This window comes from Sciurus carolinensis, chromosome 2 (assembly GCF_902686445.1).
Source record: "Sciurus carolinensis chromosome 2, mSciCar1.2, whole genome shotgun sequence".
NCBI classification, from domain to species: domain Eukaryota; kingdom Metazoa; phylum Chordata; class Mammalia; order Rodentia; family Sciuridae; genus Sciurus; species Sciurus carolinensis.
The window spans coordinates 171232226-171250279 of NC_062214.1; the positions used below are offsets into that span (position 1 = coordinate 171232226).

At 48.9% G+C, this 18054-nt stretch overlaps 1 protein-coding gene across 2 annotated transcripts in view; it reads right to left on the bottom strand.

Annotated features, from left to right (window-relative positions):
- Dpf3 (double PHD fingers 3) overlaps nt 1-18054 on the bottom strand; it is a 245550-nt gene that overhangs the window by 102383 nt on the left and 125113 nt on the right. For both annotated transcript variants that reach the window (XR_007107004.1, XM_047539004.1), the window contains exon 4: nt 3080-3207. Coding sequence is in view for 1 of the 2 variants with exons in the window: in XM_047539004.1 (XP_047394960.1) it covers nt 3080-3207 (128 nt within the window). In the remaining variant the exon portion in view is untranslated. The remainder of the gene's footprint in view (nt 1-3079; nt 3208-18054) is intronic.

Consider the following 18054-nt stretch of genomic DNA (forward strand, 5'->3'; position numbering starts at 1 on the left):
GAGAAAAAGCCCCATGCGCTGCACATGGTTTCATGGGGGCCCTGATGGGGATGATGGTGACACGGTGACTCATATACTATCCCAGAGCTTCATGAGAACAACTCAAACACACCTCCAGCTCTGAAGGAAAAGGGCCACACGTCACTAGATATCAAGGCTTCTGGGCAATAGGTCTGTCCCATTCGCTGATTCTGTCAAAGTACACCTTGTAACCAACGCTACTCTAAGGGGTCACATAGAGACGACAAACCTTGCCTTCAAAATCCAAAAGTCAAAAAATGGAGGGAATAGGTAACTAGCCAAACACACAAGGAAGAAAGCAGCAGGTGCCCTAAACACCTAAGGCAAAAAGAGAGCCCGTGGCTACGGAGACCAAGAAAGGCTTGATGGGCAGCAGGCACTGAGGTTGAACCTGCGCACGTGGAGGGGGAGGAAAGGCATGCCACACAAAGGACACAGCAGGACCAAAGGCAGAGAGGGAAGAAGGCCGAGGAACGGGGAGGAAAGGAGTCACAGAAGACAAGCCTGAAAACTAGCTGGAGAGCAGAGGGGGAGGCCCAGGAAGGTCCCGCCACCACTCTGGAATTATTTAGCGGAAAGCACAAGATTTCTTTTAACAAGGTGTGGCCGGGGGAGGGGACACTGACAGAGCTGTGCTTCAGGACAAAAGGTAACTAGCAAAGTAGGACATGCGGGAGGGGGAAGGATGGGGTGGGTAACCATCTGATCTGGTCACTCGTGCATTCACTCAACAAATATTTACTGTGGGTCTCCTACGTGCCAAGCAGTGTTGGGGTGCTTGAGATGTATCAGTGAGCAGACCAAAGTCTCCTGCCTCCGGGAGTTTACATTCTATTGGGAGAAAACAGACAATAAGCAGTAACATAATAAATAAACCGATTTCAAAGTACGTTAGATGTTGAGAAGAGAAATGGGGAAAAGAAAAAAAAACGAAAGCAGAGGGAAGAGAGAGGCAGGGCAGGAAGGGTGGAGGACATGGCGTTAAATGCAACCATCAGGGCACGTGCCTTGAGCAGAAGGCGTGGGACACAAGAAGGCCCTGAAGGGCAGAGGGCAGGAGCTGGGAAGGACTTCTCAGGCAGAGGAAATGGCCAGAGCAAAAGCCCCAAGGCAGGAGCAGGCGGGGCGTGTTCTAGGGGCAGCAAAAAGAGGTCGCTGCTTGCCTGGAACAGAGTGAGCGAGGGAAAGAGGAAGGAGCCCCTCAGAGAGGTGGGAGGGGCCTGTTTCATGCTGAACAACGATGGCCACTAAAGGCTTTGCACTCAGGAACGACAGGTACCAATTTAACTTTAAAAAGCTCCTTCTCCTATGGTCCATCCAATCGATGGAATACTATTCAGCACTAAAAAGAAATTAGCTCTCAAGACATGAAGGAAGCTTACACATGGATTCCTAAGGGAAAGCAGCCCTTCCAAAGACTCCAGCTGAAGGACATTCTGGAAAAGTCAAAACTGTGCACACTGTAAAACCCATTGGTTGCCAGGGGTTATGAGGGAGGGTTACCCCACAGAGGCCAGAGGATTTTAATGCATAATACCCTAAGGGTGGATGCTTGTCATTAGACAGGTGTCCAAACCCACAGACTATACATCACCAAGAGTAAACGCTAATGTAAAGTATGGGCTCTGGGTGATAGTGACATAGTGTGTAGGGTTCCACGATTGTAACCAATGTGGCGGGAGCATGTTACCCTGGGGGAGCCTGTGCATGTATGTGGGCACAGGGGATATAGAGGAAATCTCTGTACCTGCCTCTCAATCTTGCCATGAACCAAAAACCACCATTTTTAAGTGGTCTTTTAAAGACTTCTGGGGTACTAGCAGGGAAGACAGTCACAGCACTTCCGACAAGAGGTAAGTGTGGCCGGGACCCAGGCAGCCACAGAGGATGTGGAGAAAAGGGTCATGCTCTGGATTTGTGTCAACTGGATTCCTGATGCATGAGACATTGAACTTGAGAGAAAGACAAAGAGGACTCCAAGTTCCATTCGACAACTAACAGAGTTAATGAAAATCTCTAGTAGGCGCTTGTGGAGGTAGAGGAGGGAACGAACAGGTCAGGTAGCCATAACTAAGTAGAAAAGACTTGACCATTCGTCTTAACACAGGAGTGGCAGTGGAAGAGGTCAGATTCACTGATTCACTCAGCATCTTTATTGAAACCCAACTCTGAACCAGGTACAGTGGATACGGGGGAGACAAGCAGCATGGGTCCTGACTCCACGGAACTCACAGGCCAGTGAGACTTACTAAACAAGCCAGAAAGGTATTATTATCAACTATCATTTCAGTAAATTAATGAATTAATAATTAAATAGTGAATCGAATATAAAATTATTAATATGTAACATAACAAGAGTATAAAATTTTAATACAGGATGTAAATTTAATAAAATATAATTTAATTATATTTAATTATTAACACCACTATTTACATTAGCATTAGTTAATATTATTACAATACTCTATGTCCAGCGTTGTATCAGATAACCTGGATTCAAGGCAAATGACAAACAGGAAACGGTGGGCACACACCAAAATAATCCAGCGCCTGAGAGTTTTAGTTGTGTGAATGCTAGCGGGACAGACGAACTAGCCCTGCAGGGAGAGGGACCCCTCGGCTAGCCTTGCAGGATGAGTGAGTTAATGAGCATCTCCACCAGGACCAGAGCACTGGGACAAAAGAACCAGAAGTCTGGGGAGCAGGAGCTTAGCCTGCAGGGTGAGGAAGGGAGCAGGGATGAGTCAGGGACTCGCTTGGTGCAGCCCACACCAGGAAGTCTAGAGCTTGAACTGTGGGCTGTTTATTCCACAAGGACGAGGGCTCAGTCTGCTTTGCTCACCACCATGTTCCCAGGACCTAGCACAGTACCCACTGCCCAACAGGCTCAGTAAATACATTTGGAATGAAGAGATGAAGGAATCAGGGAGAGGAACAGATTCAAGGGGTGCACTGAATTGGAAAAGCATCAGGAGGCCTCTAGACTGGCTGCAGCCCCTGAGAGGAGAGCCAGAGCCCGGGGGCAGTGCTGAGGGCGCCCGGGCGGTGCTGGGAGTACCTGTATTTCCTGGATGCTCTCCTCCTCCCGGGAGTCCACCTTCTTCTCCACCCCCTCACCGCGGAGCAAGGCTTCCAGTGTGGTGCTTTCTGAGGTGAACCCATCTTTCTTCAGGGGCAGCTCCACTTCTGAAAAACACACACAGAAAGGCAGGTCAGGCCACTAGAAGAGGTGGGACAGGAAGGATGGTCCTTAAGGACGTGTGGCCACCAGAGCTCCTGGGTAGAACTCAGAACGGCCTGTGCTCGCTCCTCCAGTTGGAGTTGAGTGCAGCTTTTCCAGCTCGTTTTGGAATCCCAGACATAGATCGTGATCCTCACGGAAAGCCGAGGCCACGCAGAAAAGGTGCCAGGTGGACATGAGCTCACATTGTCTGAGCCTCGTCAGTCTTGCTTCTGCCGGTCTCTGACCATGTGACTGGACAAGGCACTGGAGGAGGCTGAAGCCTCTTTTTCTATCTACAAAGGTGCATAATGATGTCCAACACCACAGGGTTGTTTTGTGGGTCAGAAAAGTGTTGATTTAAAGTATTTTGAAACTCTCAAGCAGTACAGCAACTTGGCCTCATTATTATTATCCTCTCCCTCTATCCCAACTCTTGACAGGCAACTCATGGCCTCTCCTTAGTCAGGCTGGCTGCCCACCTCTGCTTTGCTCCATGAAAAGCTAATTCAGCCAAGAGAGGCCGTTCTCTCGCTCTCAGAGGGGATGTGAGGCCTTGAAAGCCAGGGAAAAGGAGGAGAAAGGGCAGATGGCCAGCAGTCCCCAGAGAGGGTGGGAGCTGAGGGCACTGTTTCTGAAGATGTGGGGAGTTTGATCAGCTGTTGGACAGGTAGGTCACTGGGTGCTATAATTTTGATGCTGAATATCTCCCAAAGGCCCACTGTCATAGGCTGGTCCCCAGGGTAGGTGGTCCTAAGGAGAGGTGGTGGAACCTCTGGAAGGCGGGGACTCCTGCGAGGTCCTTAGGGGCATTCGCCTGAAGGGAATTGTGCCTCAGTCTCTTCCTCTCCCTCTCTGGCTTCCTGTCCATGAGGGGAACAGGACACTCTGCACTGCCATGACCAGAAACCCAAAGCAGTGAGTCTGCCTGAGCATGGACAGGAACCACTAAAACTTTCCTCTTTATAAGTGAATTAGCTGAGGAATTTTGTTATAGTGATGGAAAACTAACACACTAAGCTAAGTATAAAGGCAACTAGAGACAGTCCTGCTCCTGAGAAAGAACAGAGTGGAGCGGAACCCCTTCTCAAGGTGTCCTTCAAAGTCCAACTTTACAGAGGGTTTTAAAAATAAAAATAGAAACCCAAGGTACAAGTGATCATATTTTGATTTACTGTAAAATTGTCCTCTGGTCCTGAACCTGATAACCCCTCCCCTCCCACCACCCCCACCCTGACACACGATTAGATGTGTGGTCTACCACTATCTCAGATCACATGGATCCAAGAACACAATGCAGTGTGCCCTACAAACAGGGGAAACAAATGGCCCACTCCTATGGGGGAACTGAAGGTTTAGTGGAGGGACAATTAACAGAGGTGTAGGTAGGGTAAAGGGAACCGGCAAGGAATGGTGAGGTGCCCCAGGGGAGCCATTTCCCCTGCTACTCCTGGAGGGACAGGGAGAAAGGGTTTGCAAGAACCTGGAGACAGGGCGGGACAGGAGCTGTGCCTTGGCACAAGATCCCAGAGGCCAAGAAACAAGGGAACCCACATATCACCCGAGCACTCTTTTCTCTTTTTTTCTTTTATTTTTTTTTAATTGTTTGTTCTATTTAGTTTACATGACAGCAGACTGCATGTTGATTCATTGTGCACAAATGAACCAAGCACTCTTTCTGCCTACCCTCCATCTTCCTGCCGTGCCCTCTCTCACTGGCCAACCTTGACCGGAAGCCTGAGAACAGAGGGCCTGTTTGATGCAACCCACCAGGGTCCACTTCCTGGAGCACAGAGCAATGTGAAGGGCGAAGGGCGAGTGGAGAGAAGCACACCATGGAGCCCTGCTCCACCAGACTCTCCTCACTCCGCGGAACCCCATCTGCCGGCTCAGCTGCTGCACCCAGGCCAACCAGTCCCCGTGGAAGGGGCTCTGGGGCATGCCGTTACAAGTGAAGAAATGCACCACGGTGACCACTCCCAGAAAAAGAAGGTGGGAAGGAGGAACCGTATCTGAAGTCTCTTGAGAGACAAGGTCTCTGGGATTTTTTTTTTTTTTTTTTTTTTTAACCAAAAAAGAGAATGGAGGACCCACCTCTATCCAGAAGCATGCCACAAAATCTACCATCTCTGGAATATGTCCATCAATCTATCTGTCCAACAGCCATTTACTGAGCACCTGCCATGGGACAACTGCTGTGCTGGGGCTAGGGACACAGGAGGTGACCAAATACAGACAGACCCAGGCTTTGGGTGGTTTACCGTTTAAAGAGACAAGCCAAAAATGTTAAATACAAAATAAAAATGTAATTATGAACAGTCCAAAGTGCTATACAGGAAAACAACTAGGGAACAGGAAAGAATACAGGAGGAAACCCACTTTAGATCAGTCAGGGAATGCCCGTGAGTGTCAGAGAAAGAGTCAACTGTCTGCCTTAGTGACTTCAGGCCATGCAACTCCACAGCCTGCTCTGTTGACATATTTCTTTCTCCTCCAAGTCAGGAAAGTCTTCCAAATGTCTAATCTCAAACAATTAAAGTGTGTTGTCTCATGTCCTGTCCTCAGTCCAAAAGGAACAGCTGGTCACAATCACTCAAATTTATAATAATCATATGTATATATTTGAAGTTCATTTCCTAGTCTTCCCAACACTAAATAAATCCAATTTCCAGAACCACACACAGCATTTGGAACAAGAGAGGGGGGCCTTATGGATCATAAAAGTCAATCATTTTACTTTACAAATAGTCACCCTAAGCTCAGAGAAGGTAAGTAATTTTACCAACACTACACAGCAGGACAAGAATGCAGCTGAATGATTTTTCCAAGATGCCATTGAGATCGTGGCAAGACCCTCATTCACTGTAATCTTATTAGTAGCTGCCAAGCCAGGCTAGCCCTAACGGGGCTCTGGTGCACTTGTATACCTGCAGAAGACTTGGTACACAGAAGCATTCACAATGCAGCAGCTGTTATTGCTATGTGTCACTTAATCCCCGACACACCCAAGAGCACAGTCATTATCCCATTTTACAGATGATAACAGTGCAACTTGGGATGCTTACAACTTGCTTAATATCACACAACTGGTAAGGGGCAAATTCTGCCCTCCAATTCAACTGCCTGCAGAAGCCACCACCTCCTTAGGCTGAAGGGCTCTACCTGCCTGTCTTTGGTCCGCCCTTGAAAGGTCTTTTTCCGGTTTGTGCATTTCCAGTGCACGCCTCAACTCTCTCCACAGATTTTGCATTTCAAGATAAAAGGCACATCTCTGATGAGCTGAGGGCAGTTTGCAGCAAGGCGCTGGGCTCCGCTCTGTATGAACATCCCCTGTGGCTCACTTCCCAAAACGCTCTTGACACTATACAGAATTTTCCATCAGCTGTGAACTTCCTCCTCCTGCTCCTCCTTCCTTCCTTCCCTGCTGAAAATACCTCTGTCCTGCTTTCCCATATTTCAATCTTCTCTCTTAGTCCCCTTGAACCAGACTTTACCAGGTAGGCACACTGCAAAAATCAAGAGGGAAAATAGAATCCATGATAGGAAAACTTCAGTGGGTTCTCCTGCCTGCAAAGAGCTCGAGGGGGTCTCCACCAGCACCCAGAGTCCAGACCCTTAACAGGGAAAGTGAAACACAGAAAGACAGAGAGCCTTTCCCCGGAACACAGCAAAACACAGTGACATCGTTCTTCCCTGATTACCCAAATATTTAATTGGCTCGTACAGGTTCTGCTTTCAGACAGCCCTGGAGCCAAACCCTCACCTTGTCATTTATTAGTAGGGGAGCAGCCAAGGGCTAGTCACTTAACCCAAGTCTCCATTTCCTTACGTTAAATGGGGGTGATCATAGTATCTATTTCACAGTGTTGGTGTGAGAATCAGTAATGCAGTGCATGAAGGAACTCCAAAGGAACCCACCAAAAAACAACAGCAACAAAAAAAAAAAAAAAAAAAACCCAAACAAAAACTGTGAGACACAGGCTAAAAAATGAGGCTTATCAATTTTTATTTGTTTTATTCTATTCAAAACTTGGATTCAAAATCAGATCATACATGCAAAGAACCTGGGATGTTGTAAGCGCCCTACAAATGCTGGATGTTATTATTATCAAAGTTTGAAGCATACTGATTTTAATGACACAGCTACACCATCCTGTAGAACTATAATGCAAGCCACTGGTATCATTTTAAACTTTCTAGTAGCCACATCTTGAAAAGTAAAGGGAAACAGGTGCAATTAATTTTATATTTCCTCAAACCCCATATTTCCAAAGCATAACCGTTTCAACATGAAATTCATATAAGAAAAACATCAATGCGATAGTTGATATTCTTGTATTCACGTCAAGACTTCCAAATCGGGTGCATAGTTTATTTACTGATGGCCACATCTCAAGACAGACTCTCCATGTTTCAAGAGCCCCATAGCCACATGTAACCAGCCAATGGCTGCTGCATTGGACAATACCGGTTTATAACATTAAAAGAAGTGTTAATTGTGATTTTGCTTCTGAGAAATGGCAGGAATTTAAACATGGTTCTTAATGCTACCTACTTAACACCCAGCCTGCCACTCGAGGAACAGTGTTCTACCTGTCCTCTGGCAAACCCTGGTTGCAAAGCACTGTGGGTAAAGCTTGGAAGGTCAGAATGAAAGAGTCACCACCCCTGCCAAAAAGCCAGCAGAGGTACATCCTCTACCTCCTGACCATAGGGGCTCCCAGAGTGAAGGGGAATAAAGGGTAACAGGTCCCAGTTCTTGCACAGTATACCTCCTAGACACGCTCCTTAGGGATTTCACTGACTCAGTTTTATTCTAATGTAGCTCATCTGGATATATATGGTCCTTAATAGGATTTAGTAATTCTTTAAAAATCCACTTATTTTGTACCTCACACAAATTTGGGTCCACATAACCTGACAGAAGTCATGACATATTACACGTTCAAAGAAAACAATCCAAAACACACACATACACACACACGCACATAATTCATCTTTAAATTAGCCTGATTTTATACACATGGATATAAACCTACAGATCGTTACTTTCTCCAGAGCGGCAGCAGCTGTCACCCAAGCCAGTCGCCTCCCTAGGCCCCCGTAAGCAGCTCTGCCTCCACTTCTAATTGGGAACAGAGATACTCCTTGGGTGACTTCCAGCACGATCCATCACACCAGAGACAGCTTCTGTGCAAACCGAAGCAAATCGGTCTCCAAACAAGAAAAAACCTCTTAGACAAACAAGGATTGAAGCATAGAAAGTCTTCTTTAAAAAAATAAAAAAAAAATAAAAGGCACAAATAAAAGCAAAAAAAAAAAAAAAAAAAAAAATTGCCAGTGAAAAGCAATGGCTTCCCCCCAGGTTCCGGACAGGACAGCCATCCTCTCGGGTACAGATCAAAGCCACCAGCTTTTGACACAGGTGCCCCAAGTCTGCCACCCAACGCACTGAAAGAAAAGCTTCCACTGGGCTGTTGGAGCCACCGAGCTCATTAACAGGATGCGGACGAGATGAGTCTGAAAGTAACATGGGAGCAGAGTGAGTAATTAAATCCCAGGTCATTTAAAAATGCAAACGCCATGGATGTCACAGGCTCACGGAGCCTCTGACTCCTACTCCTTCGTTATTAGGCTCAGGATGGAGGACTGGGAACCCGCAAGTCATATATGGATTATAATAAAATATGCCATATAAAAGAGATTAAGACTGTTCTTCTTTGGGGAAATATACAAAGAGAGGAGGTGTCTGTTAGCTGTCGAGTTTGCAAGAGATACCATCTTCCGGGAGGCTGGGTTCTGCCAACAGACAGCCTGCCCCAAGGGAAATTGTGGTGAAACACCCCGACAGGGCGCATCCATCCGTCCATCCATCACGGGCTCCCTCCGACGCAGGGGCCTGGAGATAGAGTTATGGCCCAAACGGGAGGGAGCAATCCCACAGACAATGGCAAAGAATTCTCCTGCTAGATCGTGAGTGCTCAGATTTTTTTTTAACCTGCCTCTAGTTTTTCTTTAAAAATACAAATGTGCAGTTTTCTCTTCTGGGTGCTTATTATTTTGAGGCTATAAGCTCATCATATGTCCTTGGATTTATACATCAACTTACACTGAGGAGCAAGGAGCTTAAGAATCATGATTTCATTTATCCCCATCAGACTCTCAGGCTCATGGAGGGAGAAGGGAGGGGGTACTGTTATCTCTCACCTCGCAGGGGAAGAGAATGGAGGAGACCAGAGACCTGATTTCCTACATGGTGGCAAGCCCAGGAATCCGTCTGTTCATTCCCTAGGGGAGCCGTTTTCTTGGCTGCATTGACTCCCTGGTTTTTTGACTCATAAAACTCAAAATAGATGAGGTTCATATTGAAGACCCATCACCCAGCTGGATCCTGCAGGCCCTGGTTGACACTTGTTTGAGAATTCCAATATATTCACACGACAGGAGGACGATCCCTGCTAAGTAGCCAGGCAAGGATGGGTTCCAGAATCTGAACTCGGAACACAGATAAGTATTTCCCCATCCCTGAGACACAGAAAAATCCCCACATTATCAAAGGAAGTCACCACTGGGCTGGCCCACAGACCAAGTAAACGCAGCTCAGTGGGATGGAGAGGGCAGGCAAGGACAATGGGAATGGATTGAAGGCTGAAATGTTTACAGAGGCAGGTGGGGGAGAAGTGTTGGTGATGAGTACAAAGTTTCAGTTAGGATGAATGCATTCTGGAGACCTACTGTATGGCATGGTGACTGCAATTAAATTGTAGTAGTGAAAATTACTAGGAGAAGATCTTCAATGTTTTCACCCAAAAAGAAAAAAAGTGATAAGTATGTGAGGTGATAGATATGTGCATTAGCTTCATTGAATCATTTCACAATGTATGCATACATCGCAATATCATAGTATGTATATATACATATGTATATATATATCATGTTTATCAATTACACCTTCATAATGCTAGGGGGGAAAATAAAATAAAAATAAATAGTTCAAGGGAATACAGACAACTGGAAAGTATTGGAAGCTGCTCTGGGGTGAAATCTCAGCTCTACTACCCTAAACCACACACTTGGCCTTGACCTCCTCATCTATAAAATTGGGAGAACAAAACCCACTTTCCACTGTTGTTATGAGGCCAAATGAGATAATGAATTTAAAGTGTCTAGCACAAGTAGGGTGCTCAATAAATGTGAGCCTCATCCTTTCAACCTTCTTATGCTGCTCGGTCAAAACTCCTGGCATTCACAGGCCACCAGACACAGGGAGCCCAGCTTTCCCCAGATGGGCATGGCCCAGGGGGGTTGGCAGCAACCAGGCAGAACCTGGGGCAGTCAAGCAGATAGAAGAGACAGAGCATAGAAGAGAAGAGATGCTGGGGCGCTGGCCCTGTTTCAATGCCAGGGTGGGCACACCTCCTGAAGCTTTAGGGGAAACCATGGTAGAAACACCGTGGAAAATGCCCTGATTTTTTCATTTCCTTAAAAATAATAATTGAGCACTTATTATGTGCTGGGCTATGTTCTAGGTGCTAGGGAAGCAGCTGTGAACAACAGAGAAAGCTGTGCCCTCACAGAACTTACATTCTAGCTCATCAGAAACAATACATGCAGGAAATAGACAAGTAAAACCTACAGTCTGACATTTGGTAACCAGTGCTTTGGAGAAATAAACAGCGCAGAGGCAGGGAATCTGGAATACGGGGGTGACAGGAGGGTGGTTACATTTTTGATGTGGCCAAGAAAGCACAAACCTGGAAAAGGAGTAAGAGGGGACCGTAATGATATCCAAGCAAGGACATTCCAGGCCATCCTTGCAAGGGCGCTGAAGCTGACCAGCCTGCCTGGAGCACATTGAGTTGGGAACTAACAGGAGATCAGCTCAGAGAGTTACAGGGCGGCGCGACACTGAAGGCAGCTGGAGAATGTCGGCTTCCACCTGAATGCAATGGCAAGCCACTGGAGCAAGAGTGACAGCAGGATGCCTATTTTGTAACAGGCTCACTCTGAAAGAGGGTGAGGGCAGAAACAGGAGGACCAGGTAGAAGTTTTTGCAATGTGTATGGAGCCCCACCAATGACCGTGGAGCCTGGGAGGGCACTGTGCACAACATGGACAAAACTGTGTCCCTGTGGCACTCTCATTATCAGATACCCGGTGCAGCAGTGTGCACTGGGGAGAAGCCCTCTGGTCCCTGAGTGGGGGCTGCCACACACAGGGAACCAGGGTAGCTGCCAGGTGTCAAGACCAAGTGTCCGATGCTAAAAGGGGGCAAGGTATGGAGCTACACCAGAGGACATCCACGGAGGAATGATTCTCCAAGAACCAGCCTACGTTAAAGGCAGAAGGAAAGACACCGGCAGATGGGCCTGGCCTCACATAACCCAGGATGGCAGGTGTAGTAGAAGCAGAGAGGAGGCCTTGCAGGTTCCTCTGTGTGCCTGGGCCATGGATGCTGGAGGGCTGAGTTCTGGGCCCAGGGGACACGGTCATGCAAACCATGGTGCTGGGAAAGGCAGGCTCCACAGCCAGACATCAGGTCTTCCCTCCTGGTGCTAGATTAGAGGCTTCTAAAAGAGCCTTAAAGCAGAATCTGTTCCCTTCTGGGCCAGACAGCACACACTTGCCCTTGGGGCAGCCAGCTGTCTGTAGCAGCACCCTCACTGCTGGTACAAGGACTGGAGCAGCCTTAGCTGAGACCGCCCCCCAGGTCCACCCTGCAGTGTGATGTGAAGGTGGCTTGACGATACCTTCTCACACAAGTCCCCCATTCTCCCTCCCACAAGGCCCTTAGCATAATTCCCTGAAATAACCATGATCCACGGTTTACAAATGAAGGTTCAAGACTAGACTGGAGCACTTAGGAAATTGCCCAAAATCATAAAACCAAGTCCAGGTGGAAGGGTCTGGACTTGACCCCAGGCCTTGGGATCCCTGTTCAGTGCCTTTTCTCCTCCAGAGCACAGCTGTTTGGCACAGGGAAGACCTCTTCAGTCAAAGACAAGCAAGAGGGTAGAACTCAGGGCCTACGGGCCGGCTAGGAACTGGAAGGGAAGCCCAGCTCCCATCCGAGGCTTCTCCTCTCTGGCTCAGTCTCCCTCATCTGCACACCAGCAATGATGTGAGCGCAGTTGTGCTCTCCAAGCTTGAGATCAAGCACGAACACATTTCCTTCCTTCATCCCTTTATTCATGTCTTTGTCCATCTACGACATGCCAAGCCTCATGCTGGGTGCTAGAGATGATGATGAAAAGAGGCCCTCGAAGCCCGTGCCTTCAACTGGGAGAGACAGAGGTGGAGGGCAAGAGCATGACCTGCTGAATCCTCAGGCTCACAAGGCCTGCTCCACACGTGGCTCTGCGGGCCTGGCCGCGGAATGAAAACTGCAGCGGCCCAAGCTCCCCGAGCCCTGGAGGACATTAGCAGTGCCGAGGACACCCAGACTCAGTCACCCAGCCCCAGCTCCTTCCTGAGACAGCAGGAGACCAAAGAAGAGGCCCCTGGAGTACAGGCGTTCGGGGCACCAAGCCTCATGGAAGGGGCCTGCCCGCTCTCCCTGGCTCCCCTGCTCATGAGGCCAACAAGAGCAGAAGAGGCTGCCGTTGCAGGCCTCCAGGATGGATGGCTGCAGGCTCTGACACTGCAGGAAAGAGATAAATGACTGGTCATTTCCCCCTGATGCACTTGAAGGCATCCATTCTCCCAGCTGTACCAAGCTCAGGCGACCCCCCCGCACAGAGACAGATAAGCACTGACAGACGGGGCTGGGAGCCGCAGCGTCCTTCCCCCTCGGAAGGACACAGCCAGACTCCTCTGCAGGCCTGCAGAAGGTCACGCTGTCCACCGGCTCGCACCTGGCTCGAGGCTCCGTGGGTCCCTTCCTCCGCGTCCCCCATCGTGCCCACCCCCGCCTGGCTCATCCATCTGAGGAGCGCATGGCAGAGGGGGAGGCTGGGGGCACGAGGGCCCGCTGACAGCCTCATCAATCTCAGGCTACATGCTTGGCACATCGGCGTTCCTTAAGTTGTTCCCGGACGGGAGGGTGTCAGAGGAGCCGGGGGGACTGTCTTGGGGAGAAGAGAAATCGCACCGAACATCAGAGAGCAAATGGTGGAAGAAGCCTGGAGACTATTAAAATGTGGGCCATGTACAAAAGCAGTGGGGAACTAATTAAGATGCAGGATTTTCAAAAGCTGGGGAAGTTGGCCGCAGCCTGCTCCCATCTGTAGAGTGCTGGCGGTTCCGCAGCAGGGCCAGCACCCCAGGCGGCCAAGCAGGCAGGACGCGGCCCCTCTGCCTGCACTGCCCCCTTGTGGGACACCCCGCCCCCTCCTCAACCACCCCTCAGAGGGTCCCTTCGGGCCCACTCACAGTCCCCTCTGCTCTGGGACATCTCAGGCTATGGTCTCCTTCGGGGGCCCTGCCCTCCTGTCATTTTCCCCAACAAGGTGCCCTGGGGATGGGGGGTTATCCTGGTCATTCATCCCCAGTCATTGAGGGACTGCCAAAATGGGGGGGGGGGGGCAAGAGAAAGAACCAGAACCCTACTCCCGACTGCCTTCTCTCCCATCACCCTTGGACTTCAGCAAGTAGGACCACGGCAGAAAGTGACGGACAGTCCCTTGGGTGCCCAGGGAGCAGGAACACCCGCCACCAAGTCCTTCCAGTCTGATGACTTTGGTATGATAGCACCAGGACCAATGCGTATGTCGGGTCTTGGAGGAAACGGTGCCAGTTCTGACTGTCTCCCCTTAGGGTTCTTTCCTTGGCTTCACCATTGACACCCCTGGGAAATTAACTTGCTACTCGGCACCACAGTTTCCAAACCTCTAAAATGAAGACAATATCTGCCTAAGACCACAGGGACCAAAGGTCTGGGGTTGAAAGATACTAAATTGATCTAAGTAGACTATCTGAGCATTTAATCCAGAGGGACATAAGCAAAAGTTTGTTCTCAGACTTTTTCTTTGCTTCATTCCAAAAAAAAAAAGGCAAGGGTAAAGTCCCCTTTTTTTTAATCAGCTGACTTTTGCCAACATCTGCTTGCTTCAGGGCCTTCTAGTGGATATTTACTATCCACCTTTCTCCCCTGCCAGCTTGGCTCCCTTCTCAAGGACAGAACTCGACTCTCGGGGACGTGTGCCCAGGGTGGGCCCCCTCGCTGGCCCCAGGCCCTTGCTCCAGTCTTCACATTGTAGGGATTATGATATCTGCCCTGTGAAACACCTTGCGTCGCCTCTGTGGCCAAGTGCAAGCTGCAGCGAACACTGAACTCAATTGTTAGTCAGCCGAGAGAAATAATGTTGTATGTGTTGTCCTTCAGACGCCCAGGCAAGTAGGAGGTTGTGAGATGTTTATTCAAGACTGATTGGAGGGGTGATGTTTGGCGTGAGAAACGCATAGGTCCAGGGACACTGAGAATGCTTTCAGACTCCTAAGAACTCTCCCCGGCTCGCGGCCCTTTCCCACCCCATCACACATTTTTCTTTCCAACGAGTAGTGAAGAAACAGAGAAGGAATGGAGTATGCACAGTGAGGGAGAAGGGTTGGGGACAGCAGGACTGGGGAGTCCCTCCATCAGGGTATAATTTAGCCCAGGAATCAAAGACTTAATGGCAACCAAGATCCACCTCCCCTCTCCCCGCCCTGGAATGCCTCCTCACCCCAGAGAGCTCGGTGCTCCAGGGGCTAAGCCGGAAGTGAGAGTTCCACAGCCCTGTCTGACATCCCTCCAAGCTCCTCCTCCCTCGGCCCTGACCTGGTTTCCTAACTTGGCAGCACCGACCCAGGGCCAGGGATAACTCTAACCTTGCAACACCCTGGCCTTTGTTGGTGGAAGTTGTCCATCACTATGGGACTCAGGCAGGGACAAAAAGGCAGACAGGAAGGACAAGTTGAGCGTTGGTGTGATACACTGCTGTGCACCTCCTCCCTGCCCACGGAAGATAGGACCTGCAGGACACTCACACCTTGAAGCCATCAGCTCCAGACAGTGCCCCTCAGTTTTCCACAGGCCAGGGGACCCCTCTGCCTTCCCCACAGGGAGAGGAGAGCATCTCATGGTGGTGCTGATGGTGGACCAGGGGGGACATCAGGAGTCCTGGAACATGTCAAAGGGAGCTCAGGGGAGCACACCCCAGGATGCTGGGAGGGAAGGGAGAAGAAAGGTGGGTGTCCTAAGGGGTTGGAATTGGACGATGCCAAGTGTGGGTGGGGGTTTGGGTTGACTGACTCTCTTCCAACATAAACTCAGTTGTCTAATTTCCATAAATTTAAAGATTCATCCCAGGACGGACAAATTGATTATTGATTTTCAGCAAGTTTTGTCCAAAGAGAATTATACATAATGTTGTACAATTTGCCTTTTTCCCCCCACTTGGCAATATATCTTAGACATCTTTCCATTTTTTTTCTATTCACTCTTTTTAAAAGACAAAAGAGTAATTCATTTTATGAATGTTCTATGTATTTAACTTGTCTCTCATCGATGGACTTTCTGGTAGTTTCCATTCTTTGTTGTTATTATAAACAATGCCACAATGTCTAAATGTATGTTTGTTTATATTTTAGATGTATGTATCTAAAACGATATTAACTATGTTAAACTATATTAAATTATAGATCATATACATGATAAATTCCTACTAGAATTTCTAGGTCAAAGGACATGTGCTTTTTTAAAAAAACACTGATAGGTGCTATTCAGTGTCCCTCAAAAATGTCCTGCCCATTCCATTGCTAGGGTGAAAGGGAACACACCCCGTGCCCTCTCCTTCCCAGTGACCCCTATGACTCCGCTGTGCCTGGGAAGGTCCACCTCGGCCTCCTGACTGCCTGCCCCCACCCACCTGGTAGGAATTTGCAGCAGTGTCTCCAGGACTGTGCCAGTGACTCCACCCTGGGTCACACTGAACAGTATCAACCAAAACAACTGCGCCTTCCTTGAGCCCAAATCAAATGGAATAAAAATGAGAGAGTTGTTTAAAAACACTGTCCAAGTCAACCCTGTGCTTAGGAAGGACAGGCCCAAAAGAGGGAAGAGGTTCCCTCAAGTGGAAACTGCATTTGAGGAATGACAAGAACAGAGCTGCTGAAAGGTGTGCAGGTGGCACCCACGCAGGGCAGGGCCAAGGACACGGGAGGGACTGAGCGCCAGCCTGGACTCCACAACCCACCGGAAGGGCACCGCCGACAGGAGTCCACCCCGAGGGGGCGCCACCTCCTACTCTGCACGAAGGTGCCATATGGACGAGCTGAGGCTCGGGATGAAGTCGTTTGCCTGAAATTTTGGCTAGTGTGAAGAATTCTAAAGCAGATCTGTCGCCTCTGGGAAGGGCTGGTATGCTTCTCGGTCACACTGTCTCACATTCCCTAAATGGGCCCTGGCTGCTGTGAAGTAGGAGGCTGTGCCGCCTCGTCTCCGGACCCAGGGCACTGCTGTGGCATCTTTGTTCACCTGCCATTGCAGGATGGCGTGGGGGGCATGTGCCGAGCACTAGGCCTGGGCCCAGAGGTACAGATTCAGAACAGGATGGAGAAATGACAGGCATTCAGCTAAAGGGCTTGGTTTAGGTTTTGGTTTTAGTACGCTTAATAGTAGGTCTGATTACCCGAAAAGGAGTTCTTCGGAGAAGGGGCTCTGCCCTTTGAAAACTTACTTATCCCAGTCCTAGGCCGTTCCTTGTCGTGTACCTTGGTGTTGGAGAGGAAGATAAGCCAGCCTGGGGGAGCTCAGCTCTTCCCACCTGGGAATACGGCCAAGGGTCCATCTTCAGAAGGACTGGTGCTTGTCTCTCTTCTGGGGCAGAGTCACCTAAAACCTGGGACAGCCAGCTGAGCCTCAAGCTTGGGGCAGAGGCTGCACTTCACAGACAGAGCCACTGTACGCTGGAGGGGACGTGGCTCTACAAAACCACCAGCCCCAGCTTCCTCCTTTTCCCTGCCCACGCATGTCATGGCAGGCCATGACAGGTCCCCAGCCAGCTCTGAAGGCAGCTGCTCCCCATTCAGCCACAGGCAGTGTGCGAACCTTGGGAGGCGAGATGCCCAAAGGAAACCTCCGTGGACAGAGGACCAGATGCTCTGAGAACAGTTTCTTGCCTCCCAGGCAGGGGTCTGCTCTTCCTCAGGTGCATGAGCCACACCCTGAGTCCTCCCTGGCTCTGTCCACAGCCAATTTCTCACCTATAAAATGGGTTGACACTTTACCCCTTCCAGTGTTCTAGAGGGAGGCACAGCGCCCTCTACAGTTGTGTGCACCTGAATGCAGCTATGCCCTAAGCCCCGTGGAACCTGGGATTGACTGTTACATAGACCTTCTTTGGCTTAGGCTAGTTGAAGATGAGCTTCCAGCATTTATGACTGAAGGAAAACCAACTATCTATTGCTGCATTTTAATAACTAATATGTTAATTTTATAATCATAAAACCATTTTTAAGGGAAAAGCCCTTGTTAAAGATTTTTTTAAATTAGTATACCTACCAACAGCATGAAGAAGCAGAAAACCATTTAAAGAGAACTTTAGACAACCTGGATTCTCTGCTGGATCCACAGGAATCACTTAATCTATATGGATCTCAATAAAATAAGAACTTCAAGTTAATAATTATCAAAGGTATACCACACTGCCCAATATGGCGCCCTGTCCCCAAGCATCACTGAGCACTTGAAGTGTGGCAAGTTCAAAATGAGATGTGGGGAAGTAAAAAACACATGCCAGAATTCAAAAACAGTACCCAAGAAGAAAGTAAAAGAATTCATTCGTCATCTTTATACTGATGACATGGTGAAATGATAATATTTTTGACAAGTT